Source organism: Nelumbo nucifera, chromosome 5, assembly GCF_055504915.1.
Source record: "Nelumbo nucifera cultivar China Antique chromosome 5, China Antique-T2T, whole genome shotgun sequence".
Taxonomy (NCBI): domain Eukaryota; kingdom Viridiplantae; phylum Streptophyta; class Magnoliopsida; order Proteales; family Nelumbonaceae; genus Nelumbo; species Nelumbo nucifera.
In genome coordinates, this window is record NC_142653.1 from 54,357,248 (window position 1) to 54,379,757 (window position 22,510).

Consider the following 22,510-nt stretch of genomic DNA (forward strand, 5'->3'; position numbering starts at 1 on the left):
TGGGTGTTTACTATAAAGCACATGGAGGACAGGTCTATTGAAAGGTACAAGGCCAGACTTGTGGCATAGGGGTTTACTCAAAAAGAAGGGATTGACTACAAAGAAACCTTTGCCCTAGTAGCAAAGCTCAACACAATTCGGGTTCTTTTGTCACTAGCAGCAAATTTTTCATGGGAACTTCATCAGCTGGATGCGAAGAATGCCTTCTTAAATGGTGACCTTCATGAAGCGGTATTTATGGAACCTCCACCAGGCTATGATTTTGGTAGAAAGGTGTGCTAACTAAGGAAAGCATTATATGGGTTGAAGCAATCTCCCCGTGCATGGTTTGAGAGGCTTTGTGGGGCCATGAAGAAAGTGGGGTACACTCAGAGTGGTGCAGACCATACCTTGTTCATAAGGAGACAGGATAGCAAACTTACTGCACTCATTGTTTATGTGGATGATATGGTAATTACCGGGAATGACTTGGAAGAGATAAGAAGGCTGAAGGAGTTTCTAGCTTCGGAATTTTAGATCAAAGACTTGGGTCATTTGAGATATTTTCTTGGGATTGAAGTTGCCAGGTCAAGAGAGGGAATCTACATATGTTAGCGGAAGTATGTTCTTGACCTCCTAGAGGAAACAGGCATGATGGGGTGCAGGCCAGTAGATACTCCAATAGAACAGAATCATGGCCTGCAGGAATTAGTAGGGGAGGACTACTGTAATAGAGAGAGATACCAAAAATTGGTAGGGAAGCTGATTTTACTTATCCCTCACTCGGCCAGATATTGCTTATGCTGTGCATGTTGTCAGTCAATTTATGCACTCTCCAAAGACCCCTCATATGAAAGCAGTTGAAAGGATTCTCAGGTACTTGAAGACTTGCCCAGGGAAGGGAATTCTCTTCAGGAAAAACAATAGAATTGAAATTGAAGCCTACACTGATGCAGATTGGGCTGGGTCTGTTGGAGCCAGGAAGTCAACCTCGGGTTACTGTACATTTGTGGGAGGAAACCTGGTCACATGGCGCAGTAAGAAGCAGAATGTAGTGGCTAGATCAAGTGCAGTAGTAGAATATCGGGCTATGGCCCATGGGGTTGCTGAACTCTTATGGCTCATAACTCTTCTTAATGAACTTGGCATTTAAGGCTAAAGGTCCTCTCAGGCTATATTGTGACAATAAAGCTGCCATCAACATTGCCAACAATCCCGTGCAACATGACAGGACAAAACATATTGAGATTGATCGGCACTTTGTTAGAGAAAGAATTGTCTCGGGTGAACTCTGTGTGCCTTATATTCCATCTGAGATGCAAATTGCAGATGTATTGACTAAAGGGTTGGTTGCAACAAAGTTCATAGACCTTCTTGGCAAGCTAAACATGATTGACATCCATGCTTAGCTTGAGGGGGAGTGTTAGGTTGAAGGTTTTGTATGTGTGGATGGTTCGGCTGATAAGAGTTCTTATTAGCCTGTATTTGAGTTTAAGTTGTTATGTACTGGGCCTGTGTTAATGGGCCTAAGTCTGTTTAGTGTTTTAAGTAGGTGTCCCATCACTAATCAGGGGCATCCCAGTCATTTCATGTAACATTGTATTGTACTTTAATATAAATAATAGTACTGTTGACTGGGGAAGACTAGTTCGACATTTCAGCATCTCTTCTTCTTCTCCTCTTTTCTGCTACTTCGGCTACAGTAGTTTAGCTTTCACTTGGGATGTGGTGAGAGAATCTCTAGAGTCTTCCATAACTGTGTGAACTCTCTAAAGATGGTTGCATATTGGCTTAAGATAATGGAATCTTTTGGAAATTTATGAGTTGATTCAATCTCAAGAGATTGTTTTTACATGTCCATGTTGATATTTTTAGCAAAAAGTTTCAGCAAAATGGGCCTCTACCTCTTTTCACGCTATTCTGGTTAACTTTGGTGATTATGCAATGGGGGAACCCAATGCACCTTACTTGAGTCCAGGTGCAGCCCCTTTGAGAAGGTGCATGCCAAGTGTGCCATGCAACTCAGCCTAGGCTTGTACCTTTTTTAAAGGTGGTTTTTATTGTGCAGACCTCGCAACTTGATCTGTTCTTTATCTGGCTTGGACAAAGTTTTAGGCCCATGGGCTTGGGCTTAGGTTGACTATTTTTTGGGCCGAGCTTGGGCTTTCTCAAATAATCTCATCCCAATAATATTATATAATAAAAATATAATATATTAATAATATATAATTAATATGTTATAATATATCTGTCCAGATCATAGTTGTCAAGGTGATGTCCAAGCGGACACCTAGGTGACAAGGGGCCCTTGGAGGCTTGCTTGCCTAATTGCCAAGCGGTTTTGTACATTGTGCCATAAAATACTTTTATGTTCATAATTTTTTGAGATTATAATTATAAAATAGACATTATTAAACTAAAATATTCATTTTGTATGTTTATATACTAATTTCTTTTTATTTTTTTCTTATTTGTTAGGGTTTAATCAATACAGACATTGCTAAATGTTGTATTGAACCCTCAAAGACTTCAATACAGACATTGCTAAATGCTGTATTGAACCCTCAAAGACTTCAAAACCTGAACCAATAAGGAAGAAGTTACAAGTTTGTATAATCAACAGATTTTCTTCTTCCACTTCATCATCATCTTCTTCTTCTTTTTCTTCTTCTTCCACCTTTTCTTTTCTTTTTTTCCTATAACAAAAATAGGGGTGCAGCCCCTATATTTTTTGAATATTCTTTTCTTTCTTTTTTTCTTTTCATGAATATGTTGATTGGTTGGAAAGAAAATTGGCCTCTTGGAAAACTAAATACCTGTCTTTGGGGGGGGGGGTAGAATCACCCTTCTAAAGAGCTCCCTATCCCTATCCAACTTGCCATACTATTTCCTTTCTCTATTTCCAATCCCAACAAAATTGACTCAAAGTTTAGAAAGGCTCCAAAGGGATTTCTTGTGGAAAGGCTGGGAGGAGAAGAAGAAAATCCATCTTGTATTGGGGGTGAGGAAGCTGAAAATTTTTAACAGGGCCCTTCTGGGGAAATGGATATGGACATTTGGTAAAGAAAGAGACAGCTGGTGGAGGAAAATTTTAGCAGCCAAGTATGAAACTGACAGTGGGGATTGGCTAACCATTTCTAACCTCACTTCTTTGGGATGTTCTCTTTGGAAGAAAATCATGGAAATCTTTCCTCTTCTAAATAGTGGTCTATCCCTTAAACTGGGTTCTGGACATCGCCTGAAATTCTGGAAAGATAAATAGTGTAATAACAGATCTTTAGAAGAGATGTTCCCATGGCTTTACCAGATTGTAGAGAGTCAAGAGGTAATGATTGCTGACTGCTATGAGCTGAGAGATAATGTTATTTCCTAGAATCCTACTTTCAGAAGGGCTTTCCAAGATTGGGAAGTGGATCAAGTGGTGGATCTGTTTGATCTGCTTTCAAATCAGACCTTAAACTTGCTGGAAGAAGACTCCTGGGTTTGGAAGTGGTCTGCAGATGGTGTATTCTCAGTGAACTCTTTTGCCAAAAAGTTATAAGGGGGGAATAATGAGAATTTCCCGGCTGATTAAATTTGGAGCCAGATTCCCCCTCATAAAATAAACTCTCTACTTTGGGCTGTGGCCTTGGATAGAAACCTCACTAAGCAGAATCTGGTTAGAAGGGGAATGCAAATTCAAAATTTGGGTTGTGTGCTTTGTGGTCAAAATGAAGAGGACAACAACCATCTCTTTATCCATTGTCCTGTTTCAACAGCCTTGTGGGATCATTTCCTTTCTTCTATGGGCCTTTCCTGGGTCATGCCGAATAAAGTGATGCATCTGTTAAGAAGCTGGGAGCTTCAAGGCCTCTCCAAGTTGGCAAAAAGTGTGGTTGGCTATTCCTGCAGCAATGATCAGCACCATCTGGGCAGAAAGAAACAGAAGAATTTTTCAAAACAAGTCCAAGGATGTAGACAGTCTTTTATCTTGTAGTGTGGGGAAACTAGTGTCTTGGTCTGTAGCTGTGAAAGGGCTCCAATCCAGGGCTCTTGGAGCACAATTGAAGTCTAGAAGTTGTTTGAGTTGTAATTTAGTTTTGGGGTTTGTTCCCTGTAATATTGATCCATTTTTGTAGCCCCTCTGTAATCTCTGATGTTTTAATAAATTTACCTTACCTTCAAAAAAAAAGTGTTGATTTTTTATACTTTAACATTGTTAGACAGTTTTGTATGCCCTTAGCTTCAATCAGAATGATGTACTTTATGAATTTATTGTAAATGAATAAAAGTGCATATTTGATTCAAGTCCACCTCCTCCCTTAATGAGACTCGTGTTAGTTTAGAATGTTCACAGCCAGTGGGTCGGTCTGGGGAGACCTATCCTGATAAGGCTGACACTGTGGTGCCACCAAGTCGGTTGGGGTGGCCTGTCTCAGCTGCCAGGGTGAGACCCTAGGCACATATAGTGTAGGATAAATTTAATCTTTGAACTGAACCAGATTTCCAGTATTGCCCTGGACCTTGGGGATTAATGGGCAAAGTTGGAATGTTACACCCGACCCCTAGACTCGATTATGATACTGCATTGGGTGTCGGATTGGGCTGTCTTTGATATACCAATCAGTGAGATCCTTAGCGGGGGTCAAAACCTGGGTATGTTGGGACAGTCTGAGAATTCATTTGAGTGGGTGATCGTAGTGACAGGATCAACCCCTTTGTCGGACAAAGGTAATGATCGGGGATGCACTCTCACTGATGGAAACCAAGACTGCCGGCAGTCGATTTCAATCGTTGAGATTTGTTTTGCAAAGTATATTTTATATGAGATATAAAAGTATATATATTATGGTTTATAAAATGTTTGCAAGAAGGTTTTAATTCCTGGGATCCATATAAGTAGAGAGTGCAACACTGTTCCTTGCAGCCGAGGGAGAGGTCCTCTCTTGTCAGGCAGTGTATGATCATTATGGGCAGAGAGGTTGTGTAAGACCATTGAGGGTAATACCTGATGGGCTAATCTTGCATCTGCCCACAGTCCTTGGGTGTTACAAGGTGGCTTGGCCCAGGGACCACTTAGGGTAAGTGTTGGGCCCATAGAGCCCATTTGATGGGTTTCAGGGGGTGCACTGTCCATAACAGTGTATTCGGCCAGGCCTTGTAACAAAGGCTGGGCCGAACCCATGTGGCTGATGTGTAGATCAATGCTTGGGTCCCACGCCATACAAGGAAGCCCAACTGGGCAGCAGTTAGGAGGGTTAAGTGAGCACATAAGCTTAATGGGCCTAAAGCCCATTTCGAACTAGGCTATTTAATTAGTTAATTATGGGGCGAATTCTGAGATGGATTAGCAGATAGGATAGGGTCTTGACCCTATCCACTCAGAGAGTCCAGATCTGAATGTGATTCAGATCTAGAAACCTCCTAATGAGATTAGGAGAAAGCTAATCTAATCTGCAGATAAGATAAGAGTTTATCCTTATCACCTAAAGAGAGGGCTGATCCAAATATGATTTGGATAAGCAGCTCCTAATTGGATTAGGAGCTGATCTTTTAGGTTAACAAAAGAAGGAGGGGGCGGCAGCCTTTAGATGACACACATAATCAGATCCTCTTCGGAGTTGAAATCACAGAAGAAAGAATTAAGCAACCCTGCAGAATTCTTTCTTGCCGTCTCCTTGTTCTTGCCGCCCTGTTTGCCAGTTCGATCTCCAGTTGTGGGAGAAGTCAAGATTCGATCTTGACATCAGTTATTTGAGAAAGAATTGATAGGAAGTTGTGCTCATGTGCCATCCTGCTATTTCTTGCGAAGGACAGAATTCTTGGAGAAGAATACTGCTGATTCTGTTCCATCCTGCACTGTGCCATTTTCAGTGGGAGCAGTCTTTGGATCCTTCCTTGGGCGTGAGCACCTTCGTTGGGGAATACTATTTCTCCGTATCAGGTATATTCCTCTCCTACTCCTTTTGGTTCAGATCTGGTTCAGTTTATGGTTCAAGAATGATCATTGAAAACATGATTTTCTAAATAGGGAATGCGATTCCCAGTTGAAGGGAGAGAAATTTTTTTTTTTGAAATTCGCCCCCTTTATTCCGCAGATTTGGGCGTCCATACGATGGATATCTCATCCCTTCAAACATGAAGTTTATACTTACGAAAATTATGAATAATTCTTAAGGAAATATGATTGTGGAACCTAGGTAACTTCCCTAGAATATATATTTTTTACTTAGAAAAATCCATCGTCTAGGTGATGCCTAGGTGCCTGCTTACGTGACTAGGCGACAAGGCAACCCCTGTCGTCTAGCCTTGCCTTGGTGCCTTGAAAACTATGGTCCAGATTGGGCTTTGGGCTTGGGCCAGGTTTTGGGCTTTATATAATGGTTTGGCTTGAGCTCAAAACCTAGGCCCAATGGTTGGATGGCTCAGGCTCGGGCCTGATCATTTTCTGTTAATAAAGAGGCAGATCCCACCCAGCTTGGTCTAGCCTATGAACAGGTCTTTTATATATATTGTGGATTCACATTTTTGTGATGGTTCAACTTCTAAATTACCATTTAATACTTTTTGTAGATTAGTAATGGTTTATTGGTTTATCATCAACTTTATAATAGACGATTTGTAGATTAGTAATGGTTTATTGGTTTATCATCAACTTTATAATAGACGAAACCATCGACTTTTCAAATAGCTGAAGCCTTTGTTTGCATCCTTGTCCATGCTCCTTGTGGCAAGCCTAAACAAGTCCAGGCAAGTGTCCCACAAACCACCCCATTTTGCTGGTGTTGTTTAATCATCCTTCTCAATACAAGACATTTTTCATCAAATAACATTTGATTCCTAATCCTAAAATATAATGAACTGCAACTAAAATCACACAACTTATGGTCCCGTTCGTTTACAAATTTCTCACTTACCCAGGTAAGTTCACTTACCTAGGTAAACGTTTCTTGGGTAACACTTACCCGGGTAAGTTCATTTACCCATGTTCTTTTGATTCCCAGGTAAGTAATACAATGACCTTTTTACCCATAAAAAGCTAATGTTAAAAAGGGCAAACTTGTTCCATCATGTTTTATAAACTTTTCCCCCAGGTGGGAAAGTTACTTACCCACTTGGGAGATGGTTAGTTTTACCCAGGTAAATGAAGCTCTCTTTACCGTGGGGCCCAATACTTAATGCAAAGAAGAACACTGTAAAGTTGGTCAATGGGATATTTCCCCATCTTATTTACCGGTAAACAAACGGGGCCTATATGGGATATTTGATTCCTAACCCTTGCTTGGATTTGTTTGGGCTTGTCTCAAGGGGCCTTTATGGAGGCATAGGGTCAATTTCGTAGAATTAGGAATGTAAGATGTTTAACGTCACATTAGCTACTTGACATAATGCAATTTGGAAAGAATAAACTGATTGAAAGTTTCACATGCTTGAATTGTTGAGTGTTTGAATTTGTTTTATATGTTATGCTTATGGAGTTTAATTTGAGCCAATAAGCTTTTTAAAACATTTAACTTCTTTTAAAATTCAAGTTTGCATTTTTCTGAATTAATATTATTTTTATGTTATAGTTTGAATATGTTGAATGTTTTAAAATATTTGTACTTTGCTTCAAAAAGGTGCATGCAAACACCTTGTGCTTTTCTTGCACCTTCTGCTATTAAAAATTTGTCTACTCTTGTGTGTTCTTTGCATAGAGGACCATGCATGTATACTTTCGTTTTAGTTAACACATTATACTTTACCTTTCTCAAAAAAAAGTTAAAATATTGGGGGAATCTAACACTATGAGATTTTTGGGAGTTTTAGAGACTATGTTTTAAAAGCGCAAGGCGCAAAAAAGGCGTAGGGGTCAATTTGCGCCCAAGGCACAAGGCGAGGTGCACGCCTTTTTGAAGCAAGGTGCAAAAATAAAAAAATGCTAAAAAATCAAATAAATGTCAGAAAAAGAAAAAAAATGCAAAAGAATTGAAAAAAAAATAAAAAAATATTAAACATAATATTAATAAAAAATATAAACTTTAAATTTTAAAATAAATGTTTTAAAAAACCTAATATCTAAAATTAAAATACATAAACATAACATGTAAAGCATATTCAAATATGAATTTAAAAATAAAATCAAACATATAAAACATTTTCAAGCATGTAAAACCCACAATCTCTTTTTTTCCTCAATTGCATTACTTAAAGTAGCTAATGTGATGTAAAACATATTACATTCCTGATTCTTCGAGCCACCTTTGTGCCATGCCCCTCGAGGCAAGCACAAACAAGTCCATCTTAGGGTCCTAAATTCTTAGTTCTCGCACAAAAAATAATGATTTTATAATTTTAATTTCTTTTTAAGAAGATATTTTAGTAGGATGAATGAATGAACAACTTTACCAAATAGGGGTTCTCGGAGCATGCCTGGGCTGAGGCGCAAGGCACATTAGGCGCACCAGGCATGCACCTTTTGAAAGGGCTGCACCTAGGACCCAGGCGAGGTGCCTACCCTAAAATGCGCCTCGCCTGTGCGCCTAGGCACGCCTTTTAAATCACTGTTCAGAGATGATAGAGAAGAGGTTATCTTTCAGCGTTATGTACTTCTGAAGTTCGCAACCGTAAGTTGTGGTTCTTCAGGTCCTCAGGTTATCTCCGTCCTTTGTCTATGAGTATTTTGAAGCATAAGGTGACTATTCACAATGATTAACTGGATGATGTCCTCTTGGGGTTTGGAGCCTAGTTATAATATTAGAGAAGTTCTAGGGTTCCTTCGAGGAGGAACATCTTGTTTAGATGGATGCCTAGGCTAGGCATCCTTTTCTATTGGTGGCTTGAGCTGGGGTTCTTTGCTGATGTAGGATTGGTCTGTTCTCCTTCTGAGAGCTGCTGTCCTTTTCTGTTGGTGGCTTTTCCTGCCTTGCCTTTGTATTTTCTGCCTTTCTTGCATCTAATTAGCAGTGAGACACATGCTATTGGAGTCTGGATTGGATGGGTATAGGCTTATCAGCAGTTGGGGGGGAGAAAAGGGGGATAGTATTGGAGATAAGATGAAAGTAACAGGTATAAGTGGATGGGAAAAAGAAGTCCACTAAAAGGGTGTCAAGCTCCTCCTGTTGTGGGTAATAGATGTAACTTCTTCATTATATATTGAAAGAATTTAATGTTACGGAGTCTCATTTAAACTACATATGCTAATTTAAGGGATATTTCACATAATTAGAATCTAGATAGTCCTCCAAAATATAAAATTTATCAAAGATGATAGATAGGATCCTGCACCATCTTCTTTAGTTTCATTACCTTGTGTTGGCTTCTCCCCTTTCTCTCTTCTCTTGGTGAGATGAAGCTTCAATTTTCTGACAGCTCTCTAGGTAACATCTGCAAGTTGGAATTAGTGGGTGACTGATAACAATATATTTTTGGTTGTCTAGGGGGTCAATTTGGGATATGGACTTTACTAAATATGAGGCTCTTGTGTTCCTACTGGTACTAGGGTTTCCAAAATGTAACATATTACTTAATTTGCCATTGAAGGGACACATGACTGACATGATGTCAAAAGTGTCAGGACTGGCCATGGGATGCTACCTTAAAGAGAGCACATGTTTCTTATAAGCATCAAGTAAGAATGGATTGAGGCGATGATACTTGAATTCAGTGGTAAATAGCCTTGTCGTCCAGGTGAAAATAGCTCTTTCCTACACTTCAACCCCTTGTGTACACTATTTTTTGCCTATGTAATTAATATGATCTATACTGTTACCCTTTTTCTAGAAAAGGTATAGGCTTTGAGTTCTGGAACAAATAGATGATTAGGTTCGTTCCATATGGTTTTGCACCATTTGTTTCTTTTTTTTTTGAAGAGTAAAGAAGAAATTTTATTAAAATAAAAGGGAAAGATTCAAGCTGATTGGGTGTCAAGGTCCCACACCACACCAGTTAGTCACTAAGACATGAGTTTACATTACAAGCTGGAATCTCAACAACCTCCCAAAAATTTTCCACCAAATCTGCACTGTTTACTTGCTTAAATCTGGTCGTTCAGTTTTGCACCATTTGTTAAGATCTGGCAGTTCAGTTTTCTCATTTCTCCTGTCTGATTAGGAAAAGGAGATACAAAATAATTTGCATTTGTTCTGCCCAAACTAACAAACTGATTTTCTAGTTTATGTAGACATAGTTTCAACTAGGACGATTTTGAAGGCTATCAAGCTGGTTTTTGTTACTATGAAAAATTTGCCTTCTTTTATTCCAGGTCAGCATACTGCGATGCTCAATTCCAGACAGAATGCTTAGGAGAGTTTCTACCACGTCTAATTCCAGTATTTCTCGCCTCCTGTGCTGGTTTCTGAAAAAAACTGGCCTTTTTTTTTAAATTTCTGGAGTTATTTTTACATTGTTCATAACCACATGTGTAGGTTCTGTTGTCAAACATGGTTTATGCTGATGATGATGAATCACTGGTTGATGCGGAAGTAAGTTTTATTGTTTTAAAGGGTCATTTTTATTGTTCCTAAATCTTTCTGAAAAGACAGTTGTAGAAAGCCATTTTAGTAATCCCTATTACATATGCAGGAAGATGAGTCTTTCCCTGATAGAGATCAGGTCAGTATTTTTGTTAATGAATTCCTGTGTCTTTGGGTTTAAATTCATTCCTCAATGACTATATGCTGATAAGAAAATCCATTTGTTGTAGGATCTGAAGCCTCGTTTTCATTCATCAAGATTTCATGGGGCAGATAACATGGAGGATGATGTATGATCTTTAGCCTACCTTGATACCTTCTCATTCCTTTTATTGTTTCTGATAAGCACCTACCTTCTCATTCATTGGATCCAACCTTATTCATATTGCTTATTGTAATTAAATTTGCATTATGGTTGTTTGGACAACTGTTTGAAATGGGTGATCAATAATTTGTTTTTATGCTTTATTAGCTGTAAGCATAATCGTTGGTTCATGATATTGATTTGCTTTTATTTGGTCATTATGTGATTTGTCATTTCCAGGATGATGACATTGTCAACATTTGGAATCTGAGGAAATGCAGTGCAGCTGCCCTAGATATCCTTTCAAACGTGTTTGGAGATGAGATTCTTCCAACACTGATGCCTCTTGTTCAGGCTAAGCTAGCTACTGCAGATGACAACACCTGGAAGGATAGGGAAGCTGCTGTTCTAGCTATTGGTGCCATAGCTGAGGGTTGCATTAATGGTCTTTACCCTCATTTATCTGAGGTATAGGTTTCAGCTGCTGTTAGAGTCGTATCCAAAGGAGTTCTTTGTATGATTATTATGAAAGGAAGTTGATGCATATATCATGGTTCTTCAGTTAGAATTTTCCATGTACATGTTAATATTTGACAAGTTAATGGATTTTCCTCATGTTTATGTTATATTTAATATGCTTTTCCCATTATTGTGGATGCTTCATTTTTACTTGAACTTCTGAAGTAGTGCAACTCCAAATGGTAGGCTGTATTTTAATTGACTCACTAAAATTCCTGGCACAATCATCTTAGCGCAGAAATTTAAGGTAAGATTAGAGCTTCTAATTTGTGGAACAATGTCTAACCCTTGTGTCAAGTCTATCCTAGTCTTTTTTCAAATTTTCCAAAACAAAGAAGCCTTGATTTCTTTGGTCCTTACTAGAGCAAACCAATGCCTGTCCTTTAATTTCTAGTTTCATAGAGCCTTGAATGACTGGGAAGCTACTGAGATTTCCCATCTTTTGGCTGCTTTAAATGATGTCCTTTTGTCTTCTTCCATCCCAGACAAAATAGTCTGGTCCCTTACCTCACCACAAAATCGTTTTTATCTCCATCTTGTTGCTGGGCCCATGAACATCCCCCTTCAGGTGAAAAGACTCTGGGCATCGTCTGTTCCCATGACAATGTCCTTTTTCTTTTGGGAGGCGGCTTGTGGTAGAATTAATACTTGTGATCTGATTTGAAGGAAAAGAAGCGGTACTCTTTATTTCTCACCTCATGTGTCTATGTTGTGCTTGAGTGATGGTGAATCAGTGAGCCATCTTCTCATCAATTGTGTTATTGCAAGAAATTTGTGGCAGTCTATCCTCAAAGATTTTTCTGGCAGTGGTCCCCCCCTCCCAAAAAAAGTAATGTTACTGATTTTTTGCTTCAGTGACCTAAATGCAAGTTGAGCTTTCATGCATAGTAAACTGCTTGGGTTTTCAGTGGGCCGATTAGCTTGGCAGACTCTTGAGAAGCTGAAACAAGAGCCCTTCTCTTAGTCTAAGGTTTGCCAAATCTCTTGGTTCTAGACCGATGCTGGTGGAAGGTGATTTTAGAAATGTCATTGGTTGGGTTTTCTGTCAATAGACCCAGAGCAGAATACAAAATTCTGGGATGAAGAATGGATGCTTCGACCCTACTCCAAGGGCAACACAATTTAGAGAATTTACAAGGAGGCCCTTGCAGGGCTGAAATGAAAATAATTGTAGGTTTTCAAGACTGCTATTCAGTCTTGATCACTAAGAGATTTCAGGTTCGATGAGAAGAGAAAGTGAAGAAGATGTAGAAGAAAGAGTGATGGAAGAGCAAGAGAACACAGATTTTGAGAACAGAATGTCAATGTTCTGCCGCCGCCACTTTAAGTTAATATATATAGGTTATGCTAGTTACATGAAATGACATATCTGCCCTTGGTGTTTACATCATAACTGCTAACAAATAATAACCAATATAAAACTAAAACTAGAAATAACAGAACAGAAAAATAACCACAGCTGTGACTAGATACATTCTACCCTACGGGCAGAGTGGGACCACAGCTGTGGGGCCCACATCAATGTTCTCTACACTCCCCCTCAAGTTGGGAGTATATGTTCATCATTCCCAACTTGGACAGATCCGCCTCTAGCTTCTTTCTTGATACGGCTTTAGTAAGAATGTCGCCTAGTTGCATACTGGATGTGATGTAAGGGAGGCATACTTCTTGAGATGAGACCCTCTCTCGCACAAAATGGCAGTCAACTTCAATGTGTTTGGTTCTGTCATGCTGTACTGGATTATGTGCTATATTAATGGCAGCTTGATTATCACAGTACAACATCAGGGGCTTCTCATACTCAATACCCAACTCCTCAAGTAGACATCTTAGCCATAGGATTTCAGCCACTCCATTGGCCATGGACCTGTATTCTGCTTCAGCACTTGACCGGGAGACCACACTTTGTTTCTTACTTCTCCAGGAGACAAGGTTTCCTCCCACAAGGGCACAATATCCCGAGGTAGACCTTCTGTCATCAACACTCCCAGCCCAATCTGCATCAGTATAAACCTCCACCTTCATGTGATTGTTGTTCTTGAAAAGTATACCCCTACCTGGGCATCTCTTCAAGTAGGCTAAGATTCTTTCTGCCGCAAGAAGATGTGTGGTTCTAGGAGAATGCATGTACTGGCTGACAACACTAACAACATAAGTAATATCTGGCCGAGTGAAGCAGAGATATAGGAGCTTTCCTACCAGTTGCTGGAACATAACTTTGTCTTCAAGAAGCTCCCCACTCTCGACACTAATCCTGTGATTCTGTTCAATTGGTGTATCTGCAGGCTTGACACCTAACTTTCCAGTTTCTGCCAACAGGTCTAGGACATATTTCCTCTGAGATATAAAGATCCCCTGTTTGGATCTAGCAACCTCAATACCCAAAAAATACCGGAGTACACCAAGGTCCTTCACCTCAAATTCTTGGTGAAGAAGCTGTTTAAGAGACTCAATCTCATGGCTATCATTCCCTGTGACCACAATATCATCAACATATGCTGCCAACAGTGTCAAAGAGGACTCCACCCTCTTGATGAATAGCGTATGATCTGACTGGGCCTGTACATATCCAAACTTCACAAGTGCTAGTCTGAATCTATCGAACCAAGCCCTAGGTGACTGTTTCAAACCATACAAAGCCTTGTTGAGCCGGCAAACCTTCTTACCTACTTTTGCATCATAGAATCCAGGAGGCAAATGCATGTAAACTTCTTTTTGCAGATCTCCATTCAGAAAGGCATTTTTCACGTCCATTTGGTATAAAGGCCAAGTGTGACTTGCTGCAAGGGACAAGAGAACTCGAGTAGTAGTCATCTTGGCTACCGGTGCAAATGTCTCCAAGTAATCTATGCCATAAGTCTGTGTAAACCCTCTTGCAACTAACCGAGCTTTATACTTCTCAATAGATCCATCTGCATTATGCTTCACCATAAATACCCATCTGCATCCAACTGGTTTCTTTCCTTTTGGCAAATCAACTACCTCCCAGGTGTTGTTCTTCAACAGAGCATCCATCTCAACTTGCATTGCATCTTTCCATTCAGGGACGGATAGGGCTTCTTGCACTGTTCTTGGAATAGGGACATTGGAAATGGAGCTAAGGTAGGACCTGTAGGTAGGAGATAGGCGATCATAGGATAAAAAATGGGAAATACAGTGGGCTATGGATGTGGTACAATGTTGTTTCCCTTTACGGACTGCAATTGGAAGGTCAAGATCATCTGTAGGGGAAGTCTCTGTGGGTTCTGGGAGTGAAGTATCTGGACCTGGAGCTGCAGATGAGATTGGAGCTGGTCTGGACTGCTGATGATCAGGATCAACCTGCCTGCACCGCCTGTGATAAACCCTCAACTCCTGATCCCTCTGACCACCCTCACCATTGCAGCTTTCCCTCAACTCTTGATCCCTCTCACCACCCTCACCATTGCAGTTCTCATCACCCAATGGAATAGGTCAAGGAACTGCCCCACTCTCACTGCTCTCCCCCTGAAGACAAGAACTCAAACCCCCACTCTCACTACTCTCCCCCTGAGGGGCAACCCGAGGATAATAGGGTGTCCCCTCAAAGAAAGTGACATCCATGGAGACAAACTTTCTCCCGGAGACAGGATCATAACAGCAATAACCCTTTTGAGTTTGTGCATAACCAAGGAAGATGCATTTGGAGGCTTTGGGTTCGAACTTGGAGGGATGGGGTCCGAGAAGCTGAACAAAGCAAGTGCAACCAAATGCCTTAAGGGGAATAGAAAACAAGTCCTCACGTGGGTGTAGAAGCGAAAAAGGAGATCGCATATCAAGGACCCTGGAAGGGATCCGATTAATAAGGTATACCGCTGTGAGGATAGCGTCCCCCAGAAGCGAATAGGGACATTGGAAGTAAACATGAGGCTTCTAGCCACTTCCAAAATGTGCCTATTCTTCCTCTCGGCAACTCCATTCTGCTGAGGTGTATGAGGGCAAGAGCTCTGGTGGATAACCCCATGATGAAGAAGATAAGATGTCAATGATTTAGCAAAGTATTCCTTTGCGTTATCAGATCGGAGAACTTTGATCTTGGCATCAAACTGGGTTAGGATCATTTGGTGAAAATTTTGGGTCAGGGAAGGTACCTCATCTCGTGAACGCATGAGATAAACCCAAGAAAAGCGGGTATGGTCATCAACAAATAACAAAAAATATCTGTACCCACCCGGATATGATAAGGCCCCCAAACGTCAGTATGCACAATATCAAAAGAATTATCACTCCTTTTATTACTCAATAAATAAGGCTTTCTACAATGCTTAGCAAACTCACAACTTTCACACTGTAGTTGAGACAACTTAATGGACTCGAATAAAGTAGGAAACAGACTCTGTAAAGATCGAAAAGACAAATGACCTAATCGGTTATGCCAAAGCATAACCGGACTCACACTCTTAGAAACAAAAGACAACTTCTCTACTGACTCTCCCTAACGGAACCGCTCCCCGAGCAGATAGATCCCATTCGTCTCACGGCCAGTCCCAATCACCTTTTGCATCTCCAAGTCCTGAAAAACACATTGGTTAGGGAAGAAGGTTACTGAGCAGTTCATATGCTTGGTAATACTATTGACTGAAAGAAGGTTAGTATCAAGCTTAGGCACATGCAAAACAGATGATAGGGAGATAGTATCTGAAAACTTGATGTCACCCTTCCCAGAAATAGGAACCAGGGAGCCATCAGCAATAGATACCTTATCCCTACCAGAAGACAAATGGTAAGTAGTAAACAGTGAAGGCAAGCTAGTCATGTAATCAGATGCACCTGAGTCTATTACCCAACAAGGTTCAGTAGTACCTGGAGCTGAGGCATGATAGGCTGAAGCTCGAGTACCTGAATGGGCGAAGGCAGATGTGACAGGGGCTGATGGAGGCTACGGTGGCTGAGCTGAATTTTCAACCTCCTTTTCTAACTGTATTAGGGCAGCCCGAACTGCAGCTAAGGTCTCCAAAGATGTTCCTTTTGTGCCAGATGAGGATGCTGAATCAGTGTTCATGGCTACATGAGCAGCGCCCTTCTTGTTTCTTAACTTCGCAGGAACCAAGTGGGGATGCAGTTTCCAACATGTCTCTTTTGTATGTTTGGGTTTCTTACAATGTTCACATACTACATCCTTCTTGTCTTCCTTCCTCCTGTCCTTCTCTGAATCACCCCCTGATTTGGGTGTAGCCGCTACAAAGGCTGATATGGGTTGCATCATAACCTTTCTTCTGGTTTCTTCACTGTGTACAAATAAGCCTGAGAGAGAGTCACACTGTCTCTAGTCAAAATCTGCTGCCTCACAATATCATATTCTGAGTTCAGTCCCGCCAGGAACTCAAACACTCTGTTTGTCTCGATGTGCTTTCTATGGGTCTGAGCATCTTTGGGACTCTCCCACTCAAGAGTCTAAGTGATCAATCTCATGCCATAGGGACTTCAAGGTAGAGAAGTAGACCGATACCGGTTTCTCTCCTTGTTTAAGGGTGTTCACTTCACATTTCAATTCATATGCTCTGGCAACATTAAGGGGTTTGTAACATCCCATATCTCCTTAGCTGTCTTTGCCCACAAATAATTCCGGCTAATATGAGGCTGCATAGAATTACACAACTATGTCATAACCAAGTAGTTTTCTTGCATCCACTTGGTATATGTCGGGTCTCCCTTGGAAGGTTCTTTCATATCTCCCAGGAGGTACCCTAATTTACCTCTTGCACCAATAGCCATCATGGCTTATTGGGCCCATTCCAAATAATTTGATCCATCAAACTTTACGTCGTAATCTGACCACCCATCTCAGAAATACCACCATAACTGATGTTCCCAAGACTGCCTTCTGCCTGAATTTTAGACTCCATTTCTGTCAAGTCTCAAAACAGTACTTGAATCACCAATCACAATCAAAACAGTATAGGCCTGATCTGTATTCTCAGTGTATGTGCACAAAACCGAAGTAATTCTGATCTGAAACCAACTAGCCAACACAGCAGTAGCTGTCCGTAGATCTCTAACCCCCTCAGAACTCTGAGAACAACTTTAAAACAAAACTGATATGCTAGGGAATGTTAGGGTTTTAATCAGTCCTGAAAGGAAGTAATTCAGTCGCACAGTCCAAACTATATAGATGAGCTTTCAGTAGGGTTTTAATCAGTCCTGAAAGGAAGCAATTCAGTCGCACAGTCCAAACTGTATAGATGAGCTTGCAGTAGGGTTAATAAGAAACCCTAGAATCTGATCGGACCTACAATCAACTTAAGAGTAGCTCTAGGTAGATCACAGGGTTCAGTCAACCACTAGGGCTTGCCGCAGATCACTTTCAAACCCTAGAGTAGAGAGAAACACAGTTCGGTCCAGGGTTTGATGTAAAACCCTAGGAAACCGAAGAGAGAAAGAGCTAGAATGGTTCGGCCTTCCCCTCCATATAGGTCCAACCTATCTTTTCTGAAAGAACTTCTATTAAAAAGTAACAACTTACAAGGAAAAAATAGTTCGCTGCCTTCTAGGGTTACCTGAACCCTAGTCTTCTCTGATCCTTCCTGACCACCAACACTCTGCAACCCTAGCAAGTTTCCAACAGCTGCTAGTACCTCTGGTGATTTCCAAGAATCAGTCTGCGAACTCCTCCTTTTCAGCTTTCAGTCCTAGGAGATTCTCATGTGGTCGGCTGGTATTAGACTCACATGAAAAACCCTAACTTGGCTCTGATACCATGTAGGTTTTCAAGACTGCTATTCAGTCTTGATCACTAAGAGATTTCAGGTTCGATGAGAGGATAAAGTGAAGAAGATGTAGAAGAAAGAGTGATGGAAGAGCAAGAGAACATAGATTTTGAGAAGAACAGAATGTCAATGTTCTGCCGCCGCCACTTTAAGTTAATATATATAGGTTATGCTAGTTACATGAAAGGACATATCTGCCCTTGGTGTTTACATCATAACTGCTAACAAATAACAACCAATATAAAACTAAAACTAGAAATAACAGAACAGCAAAATAACCACAACTGTGACTAGATACATTCTACCCTACGGGCAGAGTGGGACCACAGCTGTGGGGCCCACATCAATGTTCTCTACAATAATAATAAATAAGAAAACAATACAATAAGGACTACAGTAAAATGGTACATTGGGGAGTTTCTTCACACTACACCTCAAATTGATGCAGAGGTATGAGCATCAGTTTGCTTACAAGAAATAAGTGTCTGGATCTCGTCATGGCCTTTGTGAAGATGTCAACGACTTGCATATCAGAGGCAACATGAGGGAGAGAGATTGAGTTTGCAAGATACAAATCACGAATAAAGTGGCAGTCCACCTCAATATGTTTTGTCCTTTCATGAAAGACAGGATTAGAAGCAATTTTAATAGCACTAGTGTTATCTGCATATAGAGGAATGGGCATAGGAGAGGAATGTCCCAACTCCTGAAATAAAGATTGAAGCCAAACAACTTCACTACAAACAGATGACATTGCTCTGTACTTTGCTTCCGTAGAGGACTTCGAAACAGTTTGTTGTTTCTTGCACTTCCATGATATTAGAGAGTCACCCATGAAGACACACCATCCAGTAGTGGAGCGTCATGTGTCGGGGCATCCATTCCAATCTGCATCAGCATAGGCTTTCAGTTGGAGAGAAGAAGATGAAGAGAAGAAAAGACCCCGTGATAAAGAACCTCGAATATAGCGGATGATTCGATGCACCACAGTTAAATGAGGTTGACGAGGTGCAGAGATAAACTGACTAACAACCTGAATTGCATGTGAGATGTCAAGATGAGTCATGGTCAGATAGATGAGAGATCCAACAAGTTGCCGATAGAGGGAAGCATCAGGAAGAGGGAGCTTTTTGATTTGTATAATTTGACATTCAACTCCAAGGGAGTATCAACCTGTTTATTACCACTGAGGTTGGCCAACTTAACAAGATCAGAGGCATACTTGTGTTGGTAGACAAAATAACCTCGAGAGCTCCGTTGCACTTCAAGTCTCAAGAAATAGTTAAGAGGGCTGAGATCCTTCATGTGGAAGGAACTATGGAGAAGAGACTTGAGGTCCTGGATTCCTTCTATATCATCTCCAGTCAATAGTATGTCATCCACATACAGTAAGAGAATGGTAAGGCCCTGGAGTCTTTTCCGAACAAAGAGAGAGTAGTCCGGTGCACTTTGGCTATATCCGGCTTGTACAACAATATCTTTGAATTTTTCAAACCAAGCTCGAGGGGCTTGTTTGAGCCCATAGAGGGACTTCTTTAGTCGACAAAAAAGGGAGGGATCTCTGCAGTACGCTAGAGGAGGTTTCATACATACTGTTTCCTTTAGATGCCCATGTAGAAAGGCATTTTTCACATCCAGTGGAAAGATTGTCCAAGAGTGAGCAGTAGAGAGAGCTAAAAGAACACGGACCGTAGTAATCTTGGCTACTAGAGCAAAAGTTTCTTCATAGTCAATGCCATACTCTTGCTTATATCCTTGTGCCACAAGCCTGGCTTTGTAATGGTCCAGAGACCCATCAGATTTCAGCTTGATAGAATAGACCCATTTGCTCCCAATAATAGAGCCATCTGAAGGTGTTGGGACAAGGTCCCAAGTGTCATTCTCATGCAAAGTTTGAATCTCTACATCCATGGCTTCTTGCCACTGAGGGCTGCTACTAGCCTGCTGGTAAGAGCGGGGAATATTTGTAGAGGTCAAAATAGTAGAGAAGGATCTATGGTTTGAAGGAAACCCATAGCGGTCAGGTGGTTTGGAGATATGAGTAGAACGGCGTAAAGGAATGGGAGGAATTATTGAGGAATCTAAAGTTGGAGCATCACTTACAGGGTTGTTTGTGATGGGCGAGGGATCTAGACCAGGAGGAAGAGGGGTCGTAGGCGTAGGATGCTGGACCACAAACCTGCTTGCGAGAGGACGAGAAGTTCCTTCTCAGTAGTGGATGATGGAGAATCCTGTTGTTCAAAATCATGCAAAACTGAAATAGAGGGTGCAAATAACTTGGCAATTCCTGAAAAAAAGGAGATATGCTTAAGAAAAATCACATTTCGAGAGATACGAATTCGACGTGCTGAGGGATCGTAACAAATGAATCCCTTGTGGTTCGGGCTATACCCTACAAAAGCACACATGACAAACTGAGCTAAAAGCTTTGAACGTTCATGAGGAGGAAGATGAAGAAAGCATAGACACCCAAAGACATTAAGACAAGAAAGATACGGGGGGGGGGGGGATCCAAACATCTTTTGATGAGGAGAAATGTTAGCAAGCGCAGATGATGGGATACAATTGATCAGATATACTGTAGTGCTAGCAGCCTCAACCTAGAATGTGGGAGGCGCATGTGGTTCTTGTAGGAGAGCCCTTAAAACACTGAGAATGTGACCATTCTTTCTCACCGCCACACCATTTTGCTGAGTGTTTGGGCAGCATCGTTGGACTTGTATGCTATGATGTTTCAGGTAAGCCAAAAAATCTCCGTCACTGTATTCTCCCCTTGAGTCTGAGTGTAAGATTTGCACATTCACTTGAAAACGAACTTGAACCATGTTATGAAACAACCTAAAGGTTGGAAACACTTATGGTTTGTGTTTGAGAAAGTAGATCCAAGTGTACCTGGTACAATCATCAATAAATAGCACAAAATACTTGTATCCCATCCCAGAGACAACAAAAGAAGTCCAAACATCACTTTGAATAATTTCAAAAGGTGAAGTAGCATGTTCAGTTCGGTGAGTGAACGGTAAAATATACCTCTTACTCAAACAACAAGAAACACAAGATGTATCAAAGGATTTCATAGAAGGAATTTTAGTTTTAATAAAACCAGACTCAAACAAGTATTTAAGTTTATCAGAATTTGAGTGGCCTAAGCGTTTATGCCTTAGCTACTTGGGGTTTTGGGGTGTGAGATTAAAAGTTGGCCAATTAGCTACTTGGGGTTACCATTAGGTGGGAACCCTTGGTCAGAAGGTTTTTGGAAGCCAGTCATTGAAAGATTTGCTAGGAAGCTAGCTCTATGGAGGAGGAATTACATCTCTCTTGGTCGAAGGATAACATTGATTAGAGCCACATTGGCAAGCCTCCCTATTTACTTCCTCTCAACCTTTAGATACTCTGTAGAGTAGCAAGGGGGTTAGAAAACTACATGAGAGATTTCCTTTGGGACCCAGGTGAGGAGAGGAAGGATCACCTGATTAATTGGGATCAAGTTAGAAAGCCCAAGGATAAAGGGGGTTTGGGAATAGGAAACATCTCAATTAGGAACTCAGCTCTGTTAAGAAAATGGTTGTGGAGATACCCATTTGAAAGAGATAGGCTGTGGCACAAAGCCATTGTGAGTATTCATGGTTTGGATGGCAATGGTTGGGATGCAAAAGTTGCCCCTCATGTTTCCTCATCTTCTCTTTGGAAAGCAATTTATGAAATTTACCCAACATTCCTTAATTCCATTCGGTTTGATGTGGGCTAGGGTAATAAAGTTCGTTTTTTGGAAGACCTTTGGGTGGGAGATAGTCCACTCAAAGACCTCTTCCCTGACCTATACGCTTTGTAAAATTTCAAAGGGGAAACAGTAAGCATTTTGGGTAATCCTGGCCTAAGTGGGGTCAATTGGAATCTGGGTTTCAGAGGGGCCTTAGGGAAAATGAATGTGCCTCTTTAATTCAACTACTGGATCTAATAGGACAAGTTCATTTGGACCCATCCTTGGAAGATTCTAGAATTTGGAAAGGGTCCTCAGTTGGCCTCTTCTCTTGTTCCTCTTTCTTTAATGTTCTTGCCACACCTAGCAACCCGGTTGGGGAATTCCCTGTAAAAGAAATTTGGAGTAAGCCTATCCCCCCAAAAATTCAAGCCTTCTGTTTGGAAATTTTCCTAGGCAAGGTTAACGCGTGTGATATGCTGCAGAAAAGAAGGCCTTTTGCTTGCCTTTCTCCTCACATGTGCTCCCTTTGTAAGGAAAGTGGCGAGACCTTGACACATCTATTGTTATCTTGTTCCTTTGTGCATCATATTTGGGAATCTTTTTGTCTTCTCTTTGGTTGCAGGTGGGTTTCCCCTCAAGATGTGGCAGGACTTTTCAATCGAGACTTTTTGTGGCAATCAAAGAAAAGAGGGAAGGTTATGTGGAAAGCTACAAAGGCAGCTATTTGTTGGGTGATATGGGAAGAAAGTAATAACAGAATATTCTTGGATAAGAGTAGAACAATGGAGGAGGTAATTGACACAATCAAAGGTAAAGTAGCTCATTGGGTAAGATCTTTGCATATTTT

General features: G+C 40.9%; 1 protein-coding gene across 4 annotated transcripts in view; it reads left to right on the forward strand.

The window, feature by feature from the left end:
* Nucleotides 1–22,510, forward strand: part of LOC104596758 (transportin-1-like) — a 114,974-nt gene that overhangs the window by 18,377 nt on the left and 74,087 nt on the right. For all 4 annotated transcript variants that reach the window (XR_735094.3, XR_735093.3, XR_016076153.1 and 1 more), the window contains exons 8-12: nt 10,202–10,268; nt 10,365–10,421; nt 10,522–10,551; nt 10,643–10,702; nt 10,957–11,184. Coding sequence is in view for 1 of the 4 variants with exons in the window: in XM_010258037.3 (XP_010256339.1) it covers nt 10,202–10,268; nt 10,365–10,421; nt 10,522–10,551; nt 10,643–10,702; nt 10,957–11,184 (442 nt within the window). In the remaining 3 variants the exon portion in view is untranslated. The remainder of the gene's footprint in view (nt 1–10,201; nt 10,269–10,364; nt 10,422–10,521; nt 10,552–10,642; nt 10,703–10,956; nt 11,185–22,510) is intronic.